Source organism: Phalaenopsis equestris, unplaced genomic scaffold, assembly GCF_001263595.1.
Source record: "Phalaenopsis equestris unplaced genomic scaffold, ASM126359v1 Scaffold000745, whole genome shotgun sequence".
Taxonomy (NCBI): Eukaryota; Viridiplantae; Streptophyta; class Magnoliopsida; order Asparagales; family Orchidaceae; genus Phalaenopsis; species Phalaenopsis equestris.
Genome location: NW_018165185.1, coordinates 845,036 through 867,394, shown reverse-complemented (window position 1 = coordinate 867,394; position 22,359 = coordinate 845,036). Strand labels below are relative to the sequence as shown.

Below are 22,359 nucleotides of genomic sequence, written 5' to 3'. Positions count from 1 at the left end.
GAGATAATACACACACATGTGAGATCGGTGTTGGATGGATATAGATATCTTTTTAAGAAAAGAATAGGTTCATAATTTGTTAATAGCGCAAATAGAGGAATTAAAATTTTGCGGTGTGCTCTATCAAAGTGGTATATCACTTTATATGTAACATCAACTAGATCTTCAAGAGAAATACTCTTTGTGCTTCCAGTTATTTGCTCCATTTTCTAGCAATGTCCAGCTAACCTAATTGTTTTTTTTTTCACCTCTATTCAGTACAAAAATACTGCTACTTGATTCACCTTTATAAAATAACCAGTTAACATATAACTTTATTGCTGTTAAAACATATATTAAAATCTTGTTAGTGTCACGCTTGAATATGGTTTGAACCTTCTTCAAACCATGATCAAACATGGTTCGAAAAGCTTAAAATATTTTCAAACCATATTTTATTATGGATCTAATAAGATTCAAACACATATTCTAACAAATTTTGAAAGTCTCTTTGAGTTTATATCTTATTTTGTGTTAGAGCTCTATCAAAATAATTTAATTATGTTATACTATAGAAACGTTGAAAACAAATAATTATTGACGTTCGCAAAAGTTGTTTTTTAGCTGATTTCATCTATTTGATTTTTTTGATTAAGCTTCATTATTGCAGTCATCTTATTTTTTTGAGCGAAGAAATCTTAGAGGAAATGATGCTGACTACAAGAGATAAAACCAGAGCGTGGAAGGGGGGATTTCTTTTTCTTTATTTGGGAAAATATTAGGATATGATACAAAATAATTTTTGAGCATATTTTCACTAGAAAACATTGGATATATTTTTTCCGATTACAACTATTACGAGGCATATAAACTTAAAATTTTCAAGTCAAAAAACATAACTAGAAAAACTGTACGTTTTCTAAAACAAGACATTGATGTGCTATACGAGAGGCGTGGAGACCAATTAATTTATGAAAAAGAATTAAAGTTATTTTATGGAGGAATGCTATGAATTCATTAAACCGTCTGTGTAAATACTTTTCTAGAAATTTGACTCGTTTGTGGCTCAAAGTGCCTTCTCCATAGCAGCATTAGAACACATGCACAAGATCTATAAGGAGGGGCAGAGAAAGAGCAGGCATAAAAATTCAAAACCTTAAGAAGCAAGGACTTCATATTTTGGAGACACATTGTTCTAATACTTTGCGGCTGTCATACTATATGCCACTTAATTATTTTCATAGGTTGGGCATGTCATTTTGAGGGTTGATCATAAATAAGATTAGCATTTGTGATTACATGATTATTTTTAAAGAATAAAATTATCAATGAATAAAGTTTCAACCCACTTTTTATGCTAGTAGTATAGATAAAGAGTGTAGATCTTCATCACGTAAATTAAAAGTGATTCTTTGAATATGTGTTTTTATATGCTTGTGTTATATAAACATCTTCCAAAAAGTTTGAGCCATTTACAATTGCAACAATTCAAAGTTTAAAATTGTGCAATTGGATATTGAGATGTTTTTTGTTCGTGTGGCGAGATGCAAGTCTCGTGATAATTTTTTTTGTGTAAGCTTCAAAATCAACAAATTACATCAAGCAAAAAGTATTGTATTGAGTTCAATGAATGTAGGAAGAAGTAACCTATTATTATTTTAGCTTATTAATTGGTTAAAGTGTAACATATTAAAATTGTAATATGGTAAAATTAATAAATTGTTCCAAGTAAGAAGTAACATATTAACATTCAAACATTTAATCATAAAGTAAGAAGAGTTATATAAATATCAAAGTATGACATAATAACATATCAATTCAAAATAGATACAATTCGTGTCTTTCACCCTTTTACCGTTGTCTATCAAGTTAAGAACATAATAAGCTGCTTAGGTTGAATTTTTAAATTCAAAGGCTCTTATCACTCTTATCACTTAATGAGCATTCATCAGAATTGCCAGTATAATGATTTATTTTCTCTCACCTCATCCTCAGTTTTATTCATATTCTCTTTTCCTCTTCATCTTAAATCTCAATCATATTTATTTTAATTTTAAAATTATGTTTGTGTTTATAATAACAACTTCAATTTCATCATAAAATGTGTATTATATGGGTAAGTGAGGAATGTTTATTAAGGCTATTTTACTATATTTATTATTAAAAAAGCTCTAGACATAACTCAATACACTTCAATATAATTGAGGCAATTTACACTTTGTGGCAAGCCTAGCATTATGTGAGGCATAAGATTCATGTAGTACTCAATGAGGCACAAGTCTCATTGCGAAAGTTTCAAAAAAACATTTAGGTCGGTCTCATATTGCCCTATTTAAATCTTGCAATCTCTTTTTTTGTTCACTAGTATCCATTGTTTTCCTCAATACTAAAAGGTACTCATCGTGATTTCCGTTTATACATCTTTCATGCTAATAAAAAAAATTGTTCTTCTTAGCACAAATTCAATGTGATTTATTGAAATCAATATGCTTCTGCTACCTCGTGTTCCATGACCATCTTCCACGTTTTAATTGTGTGATCCATAAATTTGATTTCCGGATAATTACAATAATTTTTGAATATTTCTTTTTTTTTTCTTAACATTGCTAATCAAATGCTGCCTTCCAATCAGGTTGATGCAATTTCTTTTATAATTTCTCACACTGGCCACACTAGCTCAAGATCATTTAGTCTTATAAGCTACTTTAACAGTTTCTTATGTTGAACTGATCTATAATATACTTCATGATTCAGTTTGCATTTTTATTTTTTTTATTTTTGTTTTTGTGTAACCAACATCATATTGCACTCAATCTCAAATTTCAACTAAGATAATTAACAAAAAATGAGTTCTAGGTTGGTCCTCTCCGATGCTGGCCCGGTGGGTTGTGCCTTTCAAGGTCAATTGGCGATATGGATGTTGGGGAATTCATAGTCCCAATTCCTCATGTCAAGCAAGTTAAAGTTAGTTATCTTCTGGTCCATGCTTCAAAGCATTCTGTGGCTTTATATAACTTGTCATGTTGGTTACTGAGCAGCTTCCAGATTCCGGAGCTCGACTTATTTTAGCTTCAGATGGCATATGGGATGCACTTTCATCTGAGATTGCTGCCAAGTGTTGTCGAGGATTGTCTACTGAGCTTGCTGCCAAACTAGTTGTTAAGGTAATGCTAATCATGAAATGGCCATCTTCCTCTTGTTTCTTGCCGTCTTTTTGTTGTCTTTATTGTAGTTCTATGTTGTTCAATCATTATACTTTTGATACATTTAGGAAGCATTGAGAACGAGTGGCCTTAAGGATGATACAACTTGCTTGGTTGTTGATATCATTCCATTGGATCATTCCACTTTACCAGCATCTCCTAGGAAGCACCGGAATAAGTTTAAATCTTTACTTTTTGGCATGCCTCAAAATTCTCTCAGTAAGCTCACAAATAAATCTTCAACTGTTGGTGCTATTGAAGAACTATTTGAAGAAGGCTCTGCAGTGCTTGAAGAAAGGTAGGATCATTGTATCTTTTTAGCATGTCTTACTGCATAAATCCAGTACTTAAAATTTCTTTTGGCTTCTTTACAATAATTCTCAAAATTATATCATTCAAATTCTTCTATTTATTCAGCTGTTTTTTGTTTTTTTTAATTAACATTTCTTTTATTGAAATAATGGGATACCAAGAAATATATACAAAAGTGAGACTATTTGAAATTGAAAATTAAGCTGTAGAAGCAAAACATATATTGTCCTCATTGTTGCGTAGTATTATAGTTGAACTTCTTATTATTTTGCTTGATACCAAGTTAAGAATATATTTTACACTTTACCTCAAATATAAACTTGCAGCCATGGTAATGTTGAACCTCATGCGTGTTGCTTAATCACCCCTTTTGTGGTCACATTGCTCCCTTTTTTTCAATTGTTTGGCATGTTGCTTAATGCCTAGGCTCTCTCTCTGTCTAATGGTGTAGCCCATTTTGAAACTATAGTTATTTTTTCCATAAACTCCGGACACATGACACATGGTTATCATTAAGGTGACTTATACTTATCATTAAGCTTTCAGGTTAACTTTGGGTTGATAAATGTTTGTGTTATTTTTTATTTAATATGGATGAGCATGGATGCATTTTTTTTTTTGTGAGGCGAGGTGTAAGCCATGAGGAGGTTTGAGGCGTAAGCCCCCAATTTAAAAATGCATAGTAAAATAAATATAAAAAAATTATAAGAGCATCATAATTTATAAATGTATGAAAAGAAAATCTATTAACATCATAACATGATAAGAAGTGATAAATTGCACAAAATATATAAATAAGATACTTAATAAATTTTTCATAAAAGACCTTTCACTCCTTTTGTTTCTAACATAATATCTTACATAATTGTAAATAAGATAAAAATGAATTAAAAGTCGTCAACACTCTCATGGTTTAAGGGATCTTTATTGGAATCATCATTATAACTTATAACTTTCTCTCCTAGCTCTTTATCAAGTTAGTCTATGTTTTCCCAATCTTCTTTTTTTTCAATCTCAGTCATCTTACTTTTCCCTATTCAGTAATAAAAGATAAATCAAATAAAAAACTGAAAGTTAACCTTCAAGAAAATTTCGAATACATTAATTTTTATAAAAAGTTTTTCTTTTTGTCTCTTGTTGTTTAGTTTAGATGTGTTACATTTGCTCTTGCCACCTTGAAAGAAATCAATGTTTAGATCTTCTTGCTGAAACTCATCTGGTGTGACCACATTATTTTCATCTACAAACCACTCATTATCTGACATATCTTCACATAAAAGAGGATCTTCATCATTCTTCAAACATCTTTTTTTTAAAATTTTTTTTCTTTCAATTTCTTGTTGTGTATGCTATACACCAAAAACTTCATCCTTAAGGTCGTTAGATGATTTCTTTCTTTTTATATGAACTTGATTATTGTTGACCTCATTTTCGAATGAGGTCTTCACTTCTCTCCTTAGAGTCTAGGGTCTAGCTTTAGGCTTCTCTTGTTTGACCCCATAGAGGACTAGTATGGAACCCACACCATTTAAAAAATTTGAGCCACCTCGTCACTCCTTTAAGTTTCGCATGGGCGGTCCTAAATCCTCGACATTCCGTTGAGTTGATTAGGATCAACACATGAAACTTGAGTCGAGTTCCTACATTAATAGGAGCAGCCCATAGGGAACCCCTTTGCGACCCGAACGTTTGATAACCCCGCATTTTGCTCACGCATCGCACCCCGCATGATTTTGGCTTAAATTGACTCGCCCGTCGGCAAACTTGTCCGGACGACCTTGGATGACGAAACGGACCACACGGATGCGTCCAGGACGTCGACTTTAGCTAGGAAGAACACCCATATCGATATGGTTTCACTCGCAAGCAACTAGCACAGATATCGATACACATTTTTTTTATTAGCGGTGCGCAGGCCCGGGCTTAACCCAGGTTCGACTAGGGTTCCATTCAGGCTGGGTTCGGGCTGAACACGGGCTAGGCCCCAGCTCACCCGAATTTGAAATTCAAATTTCAAAATTCAAACGAATTATTTAAATCTTGTCTTAATTAAAATTATTCAGGTGTTAATACCTTCGAATTAAACCTCCCTACATATGGAAATCATTTATTTCCCCGCCAATTACTTCTAGAGTAACGGCTTCTGATTAATTGACCCCGCTCTAATTCTAAAAGGAGGGATCGCCTTCTTCCTCCGAAGTCTTCCTCCTCTGCCTCTCCCGAGACTTCTCTGCTCGATCCCGCTAAAGAGACGAAGCGCTCTACTCTTTGCTATGCCGCAGACTCTCGCCTCTCTCTCTCCTCTTGCGCCTCACCCGCGCCTCCTCTACGAACAGAAACCCTAGCCTTCCCCATCTCACTCGACCGAAGACCAAACCCCATCAGCTCGCCTTCATCTCACGCTCGCCTTCATCTCATGCTCGCCTTCTTCCTCTTTGGTTCGCTCGATTCGGTTCCGATACCAATCTCCCGCTCGTCTCTCCTTCCTCTGCATCGAGCGAAGCCCCCGCTCGACTCCTGTTTTCCCCCTTTGCGTGCAAACCGAAGCTCCTTGCTCATCTCTCGCGCGACCGAAGCTTTCGATTCGGGTCTGATACCAATCTCTCACTCGTCTCTCCTTCCTCTGCATCGAGCGAAGCCCCCGCTCGACTCCTGTTTTCCCCCTTTGCGTGCGAACCGAAGCTCCTTGCTCATCTCTCGCACGACCGAAGCTCTCTCGACTGCCTCGCTTTTTCCTCGCTCGACAGAAGCCTCCTCCGCTCCTCTTCATTCGTGTGATCAGGAGCCTCACTAACTTCAGTCTCTCTGCGTCGAAACTTCTCTTCATCCAAGTATTTGAAACTGACATTTTCCCCTCCTCTTCCCTTTACTGGATTGATTTGTGAATTTTATTTTGTTTATTGTACTTGATGCAAATGCCAATGGTTTTATTCCATTCAATAATTGCGAAGATTTAAAAGGCTCATGCATTCATGTGATTTGGAAAATCTCATAGGTTTGATACTATCCTTTTGGAGACTTGTGTTGCTTATATCCATGTATGAGTTTCTTTGTGCAGCTATGACGTTTTGATAATTTTGAGCCTAAAAAAAATTAATTGACAATTCCTCTGTAGCATTGAGTTACTTCTATTAGCCTAACCATAAATGTTGGTTTAGGTGACATGCTCCCCTTGAAAGGTATGCTTAATATAAATGAAATGCGGGCAGATTCTTTTCAAGAAATTTGCCTACATGCCACACAATTTGTACACGTTCACCTATCTAATAACTAAATTTCATTTATATTATACATGTCGCATTAACTGTACATGAAAATGCACATTTTACTGTTTTTTGAAACTATTTAGGGGCTACACTTGCTTTACACTTTCATCTTTTTGAGCACTATGTTCACTGTTTTGGAGCTCTTAAATGCAGATTTTTTGGCCCATTCGTTCACTGTTTTTAGAAGACTTTATGCACCACTTAAGTGATGATTTGCGTACTGTTTTGGAGCCCTTAAATGCAGATTTTAGGGCCCATTCGTTCAATGTTTTTTAAAGGTTTTGTGCCCCGTTTAAGTGCTAATTTGCTCAAGGTTTTGAAGCCCTTAAATGCAAATATTTTTTTTTTTGAGATGTTTTGGGACTGGTTTCGCTGTAGTTTTTACACCTAGTTGGAGAGGTTTTGTCACTATTTTGAAAGGCTTAAGGGTATCTTTTAAAGAGTTACATAATTGTAGTTTGGGGATTGTTTTGAGAATGTTCCTTTGTTGTTTGGTGGTTTTAAGAAGGCTGAAAAATGCTGAAAAATACTTGGAAAACTGCTGCGAGAGCTGTTGGAGGGCCGTAGGGTGCTGTTTGGAACTTCGAAATTGCTGCTTGGGATATTTAAATGACCGTTTAGAGCAGTAAGCTGCTGTTTAATGCTGTTTTGAGTTGAGAAAGTGCTAGGAAGTGTTGTTTGAAAGATTATAAGTGCTCTAGGTTGTTGTTTAGTGCTTTTTGGGCCGAGAAACAGTTGTATAAGTGTTATCCAAAGCTCCAAATCCACTGTTTGAAGTATAAGAGTGTTGTAGGGTGCTGTCCAAGGCTCCAAAGCCATCTTTTAGAGTATATGAGTGTTGTAGGGGTGTTGTCCAAGGCTCCAAAGCCGCTGCCCGGTGTCGTAAAAATGCTATGGAGTGTTGTCCATGGCTCCAAAGCCACTGTTTGGAGTATAGGGACGCTGTAGGACCACTACCTAAGGCTCCAAGCCGGTGTCCGGTGTCATATGAATGTTGTAGGGTGTTGTCCAAAGCTCCAAGCTGCTGTCCGGTGTCATATGAATGTTGTGAGGCGCTGTCCAATGCTCCTAGCTGCTGCTCGATGTCGTAGGAAGCTGTATGACCACTACCCAAAGCTCCAAGTTGCTGCCTGGTGTCGCAGAAGCGTTGTAGACTGCTGTCCAAAGCTTCAAAGTCACTGTTTGGAGTATAAGAGTGTTGTAGAGTGCTGTCCAAAGTTTCAAATCCACTATTTGGAGTGCAGGGACGCTGTAGGGTGTTGTCCAAGGCTCCAAAACACTGTTTGGAGTGTAGGAACACTGTAGACTGCTGTCCGAAGATCCAAAACCACTGTTTGAAGTATAAGAGCGCTGTAGGGTGCTGTCTGAGGCTCCAAAGCCACTATCCGGTGTCGTAGAAGCCACCTAGGAGCTGTCCACCACTGTTTGGGTTCATAGGAAGCCACCTAGGAGCTGTCCACTACTGTTTGGGTTCGTAGGAAGTCATCTAGGTGGTGTCCACTAACGTTTGGGTTCGTAAGAAGTCGCATAGGTGCTGCCCATTTCTGTTTGGGTTCATAGGAACCCATACAGGTACTATTCGAAATTCTTAGTTGTTGTCCGGAGTCGTAGGATCACCGTACACACTTGCTAGTTGCTTCCCAGAATCGTAGGAGGTCGTAGGATCACCGTATTGGCTCGTTAGTTTCAGTCAGGAGTTGTAGGAAATTTTAGGATCACCTGTTTGGAGTTCCTAGCTGTTATTATGACTTGTTCTATTGCTTACTATTTTATTTCTTTCTTTTCTCTGCAATTTATTCAAATTACCTACAAATTATATTGTGTTTTGTGAGTTATACATGCAACAAGAATAACAGCAGTAGATACGTCACGTACACATGTACATTTTATTTGTTGTTGTTTCATTATTGCAATTTATTCTTGCTCTAACACATTATGCAGGTACTGAATACAATTTCATTTTCAAAACAAAACAATTTTTTTTAAATAAAACAATATTTTCAAAAAAAAAAAAACTAAACATAACACGTTCCTTCGAATTTACGGGAGTCCATTGGAGGAGGTAACCCACGGTTGCTAACGAGATCTCCCCGGTTTAAATGGTTTTCACAACTCATTTATACTAAGTAAATTCAAAAGAAAATAGTGATACCTTAACGAGGGAATCGTGAGATCATAACCGGTGTCGCTCTAATCAATTTTAACCCCCCAATAATGCTTAAATGACAACAAAACCAAAAATTTGGAACACCCCTGGTAAAAAATCCTTAGACTTTAGGACTGCTACTTTGACGAGGAGCTTGGAGCTACTTCGTGGGCAACGCAGTAAGGAGTTTGGAGCAGACTACAGGTGGAGGTGGTTGTCATTCTACAACAACAAAACAAGTCTTCACCAGTTAAACTTTCTTAGTTTAAACAACCCATAGAACTTCGAGGTAACTCGCCTAGCGCGACGTAATTTCTCACCCTCTTTTAGGCCCCTGCACAATCATGTTGTGTAACATAAGTCCTAACTCGCCTTAGGTTCCGAGGTTGTCGTCCATAACGACGTAAAACCTCTTATCTTTGTGAGCTATTTGCATAACTGGTTATTATGCAAGTTTAAGTTCCAAATAAGAAAATTGACGGGATTCAACATTTAAATAACATCTTCTCCAAAACACAGTCACACAGTAGGATAGTCTGGGAAGTCACTGAGGCTTCTCCTCAAGATCTGTGACATCCCCTATATGTTCCTTCGTTTGGACTCCTGAAATAATTGTTCCTATTTGAGTCACTCCCACTTGCCTTTCCACATCCTACCGTGAAAACCTAAACTTTAAAATCTTGAAGACTAGTACCTCTGATCATTATCGAAAGTTTTCTCAAGTGACCCCAGTAATTTGAGATGTAATTAACTATAGGGGCTTGCCTCAATAGGGAACTTGGAACTCAGGTAAAATAAACTCTATTTAATCTTTGTATTAATAGGGGAACTTGTCGGTCACATATAAAAGGTTCGCAGACCAAACGTATGTCACAAATCTCTTAGTTTGCAAGATTGAGTCTATCGCCGAGGTCTACACTTATCTTTCGGGAAGGTGTAGTATTCGCGGTAACGGACACGATTATGCAAACTATTGGACGAATGAGATCTATTCGGTCTCATTTTTTTGCATAATCGTGCCTGATACCGCGAATACTACACCTTCCCGAAAGATAAGTGTAGACCTCGGCGATAGACTCAATCTTGCAAACTAAGAGATTTGTAACATACGTTTGGTCTGCGAACCTTTTATATGTGACCGACATGTTCCCCTATTAATACAAAAATTAAATAGAGTTTATTTTACCTGAGTTCCAAGTTCCCTATTGAGGCAAACCCCTATAGTTAATTACATCTCAAATTACTGGGGTCACTTGAGAAAACTTTCGATAATGATCAGAGGTACTAGTCTTCAAGATTTTAAAGTTTAGGTTTTCACGGTAGGATGTGGAAAGGCAAGTGGGAGTGACTCAAATAGGAACAATTATTTTAGGAGTTCAAACGAAGGAACATATAGGGGATGTCACAGATCTTGAGGAGAAGCCTCAGCGACTTCCCAGACTATCCTACTGTGTGACTGTGTTTTGGAGAAGATGTTATTTGAATGTTGAATCCCGTCAATTTTCTTATTTGGAACTTAAACTTGCATAATAACCAGTTATGCAAATAGCTCACAAAGATAAGAGGTTTTACGTCGTTATGGACGACAACCTCGGATGACAACTGCAGAACCTAAGGCGAGTTAGGACTTACGTTACACAACATGATTGTGCAGGGGCCTAAAAGAGGGTGATGAATTACGTCGCACTAGGCGAGCTACCTCGAAGTCATATGAGTTGTTTAAACTAGAAAAGTTTAAATGGTGAAAACTTATTTTGTTGTTGTAGAATGACGTCCACCTCCACTTGTAGTCTGCTTCAAACTCCTTGCTGCACTGCCCACGAAGTAGCTCCAAGCTCTTCGTCGAAGTAGCAGTCATAAAGTCTAAGGTTCAAAAGGTTGTACCATGTATGTTTCAATGTCTCAGTTTTGTTGTCATTATGAGGGGTTAAAGTTGATTAGAGCGACACCGGTTAGGATCCCACTGTTCCCTCGTTCCGGTATCATTATTTTCTTTTGAATTTACTTAGTCTAAATGAGTTGTGAAACCCATTTAAACCGGAAAGATCTCGTCAGCAACTGTGGGTTATCTCCTCCGAGGGACTCCCGTAAATTCGAAAGAACGTGTTTGAAAGAGCATGTTATGTTTTGTTGTTTTTTTGTTTTGAAAATGTTTTTTAATTTTAAAAAAATTGTTTTGTTTTGAAAGTGAAATTGTATTCAGTACCTGCATAATGTGTGAGCAAGAGTAATTGCAATGATTGCAATGATGAAACAACAACAAATAAAATGTATTTGTATACGTGACGTATCTGCTGCTATTCCTGTTGTAGGTTTAACTCATAAAACACAATATAATTTGTAGGGAATTTGAATAAATTGCAGAGAAAAGAAAGAAAAAAAATAGTAAGCAGTAGAACAAATCGTAACAACAGCTAAAAACTCCAAACATTTGATCCTAAGGTTTCCTACAACCCCTGACTGAAACTAGCGAGCTAATACGGTGATCCTACGACCTTCTACGGTTCCGGGAAGCAACTAACAAGTGTGTACGATGATCCTACGACTCCGGACAACAGCTAGGAATTTCGAATAGTATATGTATGGGTTTCTATGAACTCAAATAGAAATGGGCAGCACCTATGCGGCTTCCTACGAACCCAAACGCTAGTGGACAACACCTAGTTGACTTCCTAAGAACCCAAACAATGGTGGACAACTCCTATGTGGCTTCCTATGAACCCAAACAGTGGTGGACAACTCCTAGGTGGTTTCTACGACACCGGATAGTGGCTTTGAAGCCTCAGACAACACCCTGCAACGCTCTTATACTTCAAACATTGACTTTGGATCCTACAGTGTTCCTACACTTCAAATAGTGGTTTTGGAGCCTTGGACAACACCCTACAGCGTTCCTGCACTCCAAATAGTGGATTTGGAGCTTTGGACAACACTCTACAACACTCCTATACTCCAAACAACGACTTTGGAGCTTTGGACATCAGTCTACAACACTTCTACGACACCGGGCAGTGACTTGGAGCTTTGGGTAGTGGTCCTACAACTTTCTACGACATCGGGCAGCGGCTAGGAGCATTGGACAACACCCTACAACATTCCTATGACACCAGATAGCAGCTTGGAGCTTTGGACAACATCCTACAACATTCCTATGACACCGGACAACGGCTTGGAGCTTTGGGTAGTGGTCCTACAGCGTCCCTGTACTCCAAACAATGGCTTTGGAGTCTTGGACAGCACTCCACAACGTTTTCACAACACCGGGCAGCAGCTTTGGAGCCTTGGACAACACCCTACAACACTCCTATACTCCAAAAGGTGGCTTTGGAGTCTTGAACAACATTCTTCAACACTCCTATACTCCAAACAGTGGCTTTGGAGCTTTGAACATCACTTATACAACCGTTTTTCGGCCCCAAAACAAAACTTATGAACAACACTAAAAAAGAACCTAGAGCACTTATAATCTTTCAAACAACACTTCCTAGCACTTTCTCAGCTCAAAACAACATTAAACAACAGCTTACTGCTCCAAACGGTCATTTAAATATCCCAAGCAGCAATTTTGAAGTTCCAAACAACACCCTACGACCCTTCCACAGCTCTCGCAGTAGCTTTCCAAGTATTTTTCAGTACTTTTCAACCCTCTTAAAACCATCAAACAACAAAGGAAACATTCTTAAAACAGTCCCGAAACGACAATTTAAAAGTCCCAAACTGCAATTATGTAATTCTTTAGAAGATACCCTTAAGTTTTTCAAAATAATGACAAAACCTCTCTAACTAGGTGTAAAAACTACAGCGAAACCAGTCATAAAACATCTCAAAAAAAAACTTGCATTTAAAAGCTCCAAAATATTAAGCAAATTAGCACTTAATGGGGTACAAAGCTTTCCAAAACAGTGAACGAACGTGCCCAAAAATCTGCATCTAAGGGCTCCAAAATAGTAGACAAATCATCACTTAAGTGGTGCATAAAGTTTTCTAAAACCAGTGAATGAATGGACCCAAAAATCTGCATTTAAGGGCTCCAAAATAGTGAACATAGTGCGCAAAAAAGTGAAAGTGTAGAGCAAGTGCAGCCCCTAAATAGTTTCAAAAAATAGTGAAATGCGTCTTTTCATGTACAGTTAATGTGACATGTATAATATAAATGAAATTTAGGTGTTAAATAGGTGAACGTGTAAAAATTGTGTGGCATGTAAGTAAATTTCCTGAAAAGAATCTGCCCGCATTTCATTTATATTAAGCATAATTTTCAAGGGGAGCATGCCACCTAGAGCATGCCACCTAAACCAGGAGCATGCCACCTAAACCAACATTTATGGGTAGGCTAACAGTAGTAACCCAATGCTACAGAGGAATTGTCAATTGATTTTTTTAGGCTCAAAATTATCAAAACGTCATAGCTGCACAAAGAAACTCATACATGGATATAAGCAACACAAGTCTCCAAAAGGATAGTATCAAGTTTATGAGGTTTTCCAAATCACATGAATGCATGAGTCTTTTAAACCTTCGCAATTATTGAATGAAAGAAAACCATTGGCATTTGCATCAAGCACAATAAACAAAATAAAATTCACAAATCAATCCAGTAAAGGGAAGATGAGGGGAAAATCTCACTTTCAAATACTTGGATGAAGAGAAGTTTCGATGCAAATAGACTGAAGTAAGTGAGGCTCCTGATCGCAAGAATGAAGAGAAGCAGGGGAGGGTTCTGTCACGCGAGGAAGAAGCGAGGCGGTTGAGAGAGTTTTTGTCGCGCGATAGATGAGCAAGGAGCTTCGGTTCGCACGCAAAGGGGGAAAACAGGAGTCAAGCGGGGGCTTCGTTCGATGCAGAGGAAGGAGAGACGAGCAGGAGATTGGTATCAGAGCCGAATCGAGCAAACCAAGGAGGAAGAAGGCGAGTGTGAGATGAAGGCGAGTTGATGGAGTTCGGTCTTCGGTCGAGTGAGATGAGGATGACTAGGGTTTCTGTTCGCAGAGGAGGCGCATGTGAGGTGCAAGAGGTGCGAGAGAGGCGAGAGTCTTCGGCGCAGCAAAGGGTCGAGCGCTTCGTCTCTTCCTGTCTAGCTGGATCGAGTAGAGAAGTCTCGGGAGAGGGAGAAAGCGAGCGGGAGAAGGTTGGCGAGCGAAGGGAGATGAGCAAGAGCTCAGGAGAGGGAGAAGGCGAGCGGGATATGGTTGGCGAGTGAAGCGAGATGAGCAGGAGCTCGGGAGAGGGAGAGGGAGGAAGACTCCGGAGGAAGAAGACGATCCCTCCTTTTAGAATTAGAGTGGGGTCAATTAATCAGGAGCCGTTATTCTGGAAGCAATTGACAGGGAAATAAATAATTTTCATATACAAGGAGATTTAATTGGAAGGTATTAACACCTGAATAATTTTAATTAAGACAAGATTGAAATAATTCGTTTGAATTTTGAAATTTGAATTTCAAATTCGGGTCAACTGGTGCCTAGCCCGTGTTCAGCCCGGTTCCAGCCTGAATCGAACCCGAGTTGAACCTGGGTTGAGCCCGGGCCCGCGCACCGCTAATAAAAAGAATATGCATCGATATCCGTGCTAGTTGCTTGCGCGCGAAACCATAACGATATGGGTGTCCTTCATAATTAAAGTTGACGTCTCAGATGCATTCGTGTGGTTTGTTTCGTCATCCGGGGTCGTCCGGACGAGTTCGCCGCTGGATGAGTCAATTTAAGCCAAAATCATGTGGGGTGCGATGCGTGTGCAAAATGCGGGGTTATCGAGCGTTCGGGTCGCAAAGGGGTTCCCTAGGGGCTGCTCCTATTAATGTAGGAACTCAACTCGAGTTTCATGTGTCGATTCTAATCAACTCAACGAAATGCCGATGATTTGAGACCGCTCATGCGAAACTCGAAGGAGTGACGAGGTGGCTCAAATTTTCTAAATGGCGTTGGTTCCGTACTAGTCCTCTTGGAGGGTCAAACAAGAGAAGCTTAAAGCTAGACCTTAGGCTCTAAGGAGAGAAGTGAAGACCTCATTCGAAAATGAGGTCAACAATTATTTGTGCTTTTAAGTATGCTGATATCTAGATGATGAGCATGTAAGTCCTAGCACTTTAATAGCAAACATGAAGTTTTGGAGTACCATCACCAAACTAATCCACCATTCAACTATGTTTGAATGAAAATTGTGTAGTTAGAAAATAAAAGAAAAATGCTTAGTTACTCAATTCTTGTTTCAAATTTCATTGAACATATTAAATATTAAAAATTTTAACCGGCGAGTCCTTTGTAACATTATTTTTTGCTCATTGTAGTGCAAAAAAACTTTTCTTATTCCTAAATAGAACAAGTAGTATATTAGTTGTTCTCTTATTAGGGTCAACAGTCAATCTATCCATACATTGATATAACACCAACATGATCTCATGATTTGATTTATTTTCAGTATATTGAAATTGATGGTTGAGAAAATATCCAGCTGCATGCAAATGATGGTTGAGCGGAAGCTACCATTTTTTATCAACGATATCCCAAATCTCTCTATAAGTGTCCTCGTCTCCTCCTAGGTTATATGCTATTTACTCCTTGCCTTATCCATTGCATTGTAAATAAAACCAATAGCTGGCTCCTCAGCATCCACATCCACAAGACTAACACTATTGACCTTATAGTTTTTATTGCATATCTAACGCTAGACCAAATCTTTCATGTAAAAAATTTTTGACTTCCTTTCTCTCGGATTTTTTAGCCCATGCACAACTAAGCCAGTTACTTGAAGTGAATACTGCCTCCAATGGTTAGCTAGCATTCAACGTACTCTGTAGAGTCAAAACATCTGCAGCAAATCTTGTTGCAGTAGGGCTATAAGTTTTTTCTTAGAAAACTTTCTCAGTAAGAACAAAATGATTATAAATGAGGGCATTTTTATGTTACGTCAATTCACAAATCTTCTCTTATATTAGTTCTATGTAATGTGCAACATAAGATGTCTAGTATAAATACTTTATCTTCTCCATCAATCTATTTCTGGTTGCCTTATAAACACGTGCGTTGTCTGTCACAATCTGAACTATCAAATGCTCTCTAATTTCATATATAACTTCATTAAGTAGTCCAAAAATGCACTCTGCATCCATAACCAGATTAGAAGTTCTTACATATTTTAAAAAAATAGTGACATATGAATTATTGAGGAGAATGTTAACTAAACTTCTATTCTTTATATCTGACCACCCATCATATTTGATTGTAACTTCAGTCTGAGTCTAAGTTTTTTAATCTCTTCTACGCTTTTCTCTGTATTACTCAACTCCTTTTTAATACCCAAGTTCTGAAGTCATACATCGATAGGGTTTCAAGCTTGAGTATAAGCACCAATAGAATGAATTATATTAAAGTAGGAAGGAGATGTTGCCCCGTTGAATGGAATAATACTATCTAAAAAAAGTCTCCCAATATCCATACAAACACATTTTTGAGTATCTTTGGTGTGCTCTGGAGATATCTTATGTAATAATTTGAGTGCTCTGGAGATATTTTATGTGTAATAATTGGAAATAATAATAATAATAATAATAATAATTTAATAGGTGTATGAATACACATCTCTTCTGTGAGGGCATAAGAGATGTATCCCTTTCGAACCAACCAAACAAAACAGATGTGAGATAGTGGGAGAGATTGAGAAAGGAGAGATTGTTGTGCCCTAGCCAAGGAGAAGAAACTGAAGAAGAAGAAGATGAAACAGAGAGCGAAAGGAGGAAGAAGAGGAGTGCTTCACATACCTCGAAGGTTTGAAGGCGATGGTCATCGAGGCCGAAGAAAGAAGAAGCGTACGCTGCTCAATCTAGATCGAGCTGCATCTAAGAGGAAAAAGGGAAGATGTCTTGTCGTGCTCCTGTCCAGAGGAATGAGAGGCCCTGTTCACACGAGATGAAGAAGAGTCTGACGTGCTTTATTGGGTCAAGCTGAGGCCGAAGAAGGAAGGACATTTGTGCGGTGCGAGGCAGCCGAAGCTCACACGTTTGTGCGTCCTTGAGGGTTGATCGAAAGGTGTAAGTTTGAATCAAGATTTTTGTTATTATTAACTTAATTAATATAATGTTTTATTTGTGTGTATGTGATTATGAGTTAGGGTTTAAGTATATTTTAATTACTGAATCATATATATATATATATGTGTGTGTATATATATATATATATATATATGACGTAATAAAATATGAACATGTTTAATCAAACAAATATTAAGCTGTAGAAGTTGGTGAAGCGTGCGAGTAAGGGAGAAGATCGATCTGAGAAACTTATAAGAAAATCAAGATGGAGCAAATTTTATATTATTGATCGAGGAGTCTTGAAGCAGTGAAGATTAGACTTTAAATTTCAAAAGAACTTTGTTTAAATTATTGTTATTTAATATTAGTATCAATTTTAAGATTTAAACTTATAATTATGATGAGAAAAATGAATCATAATTAAGTGATATGAGATAGATTTATTAAATGTTATATTTTATATTAGAGGTGCTAATTTGAAGGAGGCGTTAGAAGTCGATAATAAGATAATCATTTAGAATCAAGGTGAGTAACTACATATTTGAATTTCTATAATTTTCATCATTTTTTAATGTATGTTTGACTTCATCTTTGCTCGATGAAATTAAATTACATATAATTCTTCATATGGTTAGTCATGATATATGCATGTTAAATGTTGTTGTCTTAATAATTACATAATGGTTTAATTTGTGAAGATATCTACTACACGATATTTGTATTCTAATAAAGATGAATGTGTTAGCTCATTGTATGGCTAGATGCATTTGTCAGATTATGATTTGATCTTTAGAATTTGAATAAATGTGCATATTTTAGATTGTCATATGACCTTAGATTTTAGTAGAACTGCATGACTTTTAGAAATACAAGTCTCACTTGAAAGTAATGCATGCTTTGAAGGATGAAATGAAAATATGGTACACATTATTGCTTTTATGTGCATCTTCAGAGGAATCCATCTCCTAATGATACAGAAGGGAAGCCAATGTACATGTGTACGTAGAGATTTTTCTAGCACCCTAGATAACTATGATGGTTAGGTCACTAAACGCCGTGCCAACAGGAATATATCGGTTAGAGGTAAATAGACAAAGCAAATCACCCTAGAAAATTATGGTGTTTACATCGTTAACCGTTGTGCAGACGAGATAATATCGGTCAGGGGTAGGTAAGGGTCTTTCCATCCGAGATAATTATATGTTTAGATCACTAACCCCTTTGTCGACGGGATAATATCGATCAGAAGAGTGCCAGGTAATGTATTTAAGGTGTTTCTAAGGAAAGATGTGAATGTTAATTATAAAATAAAAGTAAAGTTAAGATTACAGTAGAAGTAAATGCATATAAATGTTTAGAGTACTTTCATTTAAAAAAAAACATTGATACATTTATTATCATATATAAGATTTTTTATAGAAATATGAATGATTAGCATATAAAAAAAATTTCTTAAATATATGAAAGACCAACACACATTGATTTCTTTCCTTAGGTTACTGTAGTTTGTAAGTGTGATTATTCCTGAGTCATCTTTAAATAAGACATTATATTGCTTTAACATTTATTTTTCTGGTTTAAGCTTTTAATTAAGATGAATGAAATATGAGATAATATGAGAACAGTAATCCAAAAGGTACAAATCTCTAATTGTTAATTAAAATTGCTTTCCTTGGTGTCTCTTTCATGAATTTTTGTAAATTTGACTGTTAGTGATATAAATAGAATAACAAAGATTTGGTTTTCATCGTGTCCGATCGTTCGTTTCCGTCTTGGTTAATTTCAAGCACGGGGTCGGGTCATAACATTATAAGCCACAACTACTCATATCCATAACCCCTATCATCCTTCACGTTCAATATATACTGGTCTAAGGGACCTCTAGTACCTTTAATAGAGATCGATTGTGGAGATGACGAGTAATTTTGAGCACCGTGCTCACTCCCATAATAAAAGCCTACTTCAATTCTATCCATCAAACTGTTGTGGTGCAAGATGCTTAGACATTGTTAACTTTTTCATATAAGATTGAATTTTTTCTTCGACTCTTCTGACACGTTAGCACACGATGCAACAATTTTATGTGAGCAAGAGAGGGCCCATTCATTCTTGTAACACCTCTTTAACTATCTTGTCACAATAATTGCATTTCATGTAATCATATGTTTTATTGTTGCATTCTACAGCAACTCGCACACTAATCCTACATGCTATATATTTTCAATTGGGTAATTTTGATTTCTTCTTGCCTCTTAACCTTTTCTCACAAAATTTGAAAACTCTATAATAAAATTTTTGTTTTAAAATTTAAGCAAATTGGAAATTCAAAACTAATGCAAATGTTAAAATTCAACCCTAAAATGTTAGAACTCAATCCACTAAAAATTGTCCCGTAAACAATTAGGCATTCAAACTCATGCCAAAGAATACCACCCAATTCTTATATATCTAAATATTCAACACTTGAACTTATAATAAATTCCTAGAAGTTATATAAGTTTTATTAGACAAAAAGATTTCCTTATAAGATGATTATCATATATACCACTCAATAATTAATTCCAATGTTTTTGCATACCTAACGGCCAAATTTTGATCAAAATATTTTAGATAAGCCGATAAAGGACATTTGCATACAACATAACACACATTTTAATATATATACATATCTCGCGCCTAAATTTTATTTTTTTACATTCATATCACCCAAATCTTTCATATCACTTTAAAATTACTATAATTTTAACTTTTAAAAAGTGAATTACATTTTTTCATGCATTGGTATGATTTCATGTATGTAAAATTTGACGTTTAGATGTTAGATATATAAATACATAAGAATCCAGTGGTATGTATAAAATAAGTATTATGTATGAAATATAATTATTCAGTGGTATATATGTAAATCTTTGAAAATTTCACTTATTTAACCAAGGGAAACTAGGGAGCACGATACTGAATCAAGCAGAGATGGGAATGTGCAGGTTTGAACCAATCAACAATAGGTGGTTGCAGCAGCACCGACGCCAAAAGGAGCAAGCAGGGTTGACGTTGGCGTCGATTGTGTTGTATAGTGTGCGAGAGCGAGACGGGAGGCAGAAGATTGTGGGAGACACGAGTTTACAGGTTCAAACAACAGAGCGACATGTGGCTACGATGTTGCCAACTATAGGAGAATCAGGCGGCGTCACCGACGGCTTTGACGCATTGTCTAGTACTGAAGGAGGTGTTATTCAGTTTGGGAGAGCAGGACGAGAAGATGTAGGAGACGGGGGCTTACATGTTTGGGAACAAACAATTTTAAATACCTAAATTGAATATGAACGAATACGAGGTGATCGCCATGTTTTTACTAAGACGAAACAAGCCTTATTGAACGCCTCTACAACTTAAAGGCGTACACCTTGCACTATCTGAATGACACATGCCTTGATGCAGAAACTTAGTCAATTGTGTAGAGGCGTGCTTCTAATCACGCAATTTCAAACACTAGACACCATTTTAGGGCTCCTAGAAGATGTTTAAGAAGCAAATCTAGTGGAGATGTGGTTGTGGACTAAAAAGGGAATGATAATATGCGATGTCGACAGTATTTGGAAAAAGATAGCCAATGGCTATCTGGTTGGAAAATAGAAAGACGAATAGCATAAGAACGAGGAGATTTCACCACCAATTCCTAAACAAGTTACAGACACACTAATTGCAAAAAGAAAATCGATACAACTCTCTTTAAAGCAAAAATTAGAGAATAAAATTTCCAAAATACACAAACTAAAAAACTAACACCTCCCAATCAAGGTCTAAAACAACATGAATCTACTAAAATAGATCAAACCTTAATTAGAAATAATAAAATAGAAAATAAGGGCTTACATGACCTGTATAACCCGAAATAGCAGAATTTTTCCGCCACAGTTGGCCTACCGGGACGGGAACCTATCCCAACTCGATCCCACTATAATGGGATTCTATAATCCAAAGTATAATGTCGGAGTTCCCAAGTCACTCTCGGATGTGAGATGCCTCATTTTTTTTTTTGGAAGTATTCATTTCTCATTGTCTAATATTTTTTTTTCATAAAACACCTTAGGAAATTTTCAATGACGCGGTTCATCACTTCTATCTAGGGGTGCACCATTGTAAAAAGCTGAAAGTTAATACTCAGCTTACTCTATAGAGTCTTCCAGAAATAACTCAAACTTTCTATCTCTATCTGAAGTGACGATATGCTAAACCTCCCTTAGCATTGGTAAACTAGGAAGTAGACTGTATGTTCGAAAATCATGATACTTTTTTAGCAGAGGTTGCCCCATGTTTGATTTCTTCTTCTTAAACTCACCGTCTTTCAAGACAATCGATGCTAGTTTTGCTGGCGTTGCTTCGAAGGTCTGCAAAAAGATAATTTGTGGCATCATATTCTCAAACTTTATATAAACTCCCATTGCCTTGGGTTTCGTCCAGGACATGGGCACAATGCTTTTCCGATTTTTGATAAAAGAAAGATGTGTTTTTGTAGTCATGATGACGCGTGAAATAGTAGTCCTGTCAAGGGCGGCCTAATCGGATGTGACTCACATCTATAGGTGTTACATCACTCCACACTTGCTCTTGGAACTTGTCTTTAATAGAAAACTCTATGAGCCATCTCTTGTCAATAATGATTTTATTGCTTTTTTTAGCTAACATAAGAAATAAGGTTGGGCGAGCTTCTATGTGGCTAAGTTCAGTCATTTGGGTAGACATTACATTCTCACAACTGCTTGTGTTTGTGTTAAGATTATACTCCTTTCCTTCTCGGCAAAGGGTATAGAAGATATTGTGACAGAGTCGTTGTTGCTATCTCGTGAACTTAATCTGAAGGATTTGTCGAACAAATAGTATTTCTCTCTCATTTGCTCGAACCCAATACCACTCTGTGATATTTTCATTTTTTTTCGTCACTATCCATCCATTTCTTCAACCACTCTTTGTTTAGTAAAAGAGATCACCCTTATGTTTAGACAATCAAATACAATGTGTCCAAAAGCGTGGTGCTTGAAGCACTTCTTATCTGTGATAACTTTGACAGTGATGGCGATCTTCACCTTTTCTCTACTATGGACTGGTTTCTCTTCATGAGAGTCAACTTGGGTGCTCCAATGGATGTATTCTTTCTGCCTGATCATGGGGTTGAGCTCAATCTATAAGGTGTGATAGACACCTAGTGACACTGCTGGTTCCACCTTCAAAGTTATGGTTTATACACTAAGTAGGGACCCATACAACTACAACTGCACCACATTTTTGATAGATGGTTTTCGTGTTCCAAGATCCTCGCCAATTGCGCGCTCATCTAGTTCCACCAACTAATATTCTGACATGAGTTGATCAAATTCAGCGATGTACTTTTTCACAGAAAAGTCTCTTTGGCACAGTTTGTGTAATTTT

General features: G+C 37.0%; 1 protein-coding gene across 1 annotated transcript in view; it reads left to right on the top strand.

The window, feature by feature from the left end:
- LOC110030636 (probable protein phosphatase 2C 33) overlaps positions 1-22,359 on the top strand; it is a 40,626-nt gene that overhangs the window by 3,035 nt on the left and 15,232 nt on the right. The window contains exons 5-7 of the mRNA XM_020733446.1: positions 2,836-2,943; positions 3,018-3,143; positions 3,251-3,480. Coding sequence (XP_020589105.1) covers positions 2,836-2,943; positions 3,018-3,143; positions 3,251-3,480 — 464 coding nt within the window. The remainder of the gene's footprint in view (positions 1-2,835; positions 2,944-3,017; positions 3,144-3,250; positions 3,481-22,359) is intronic.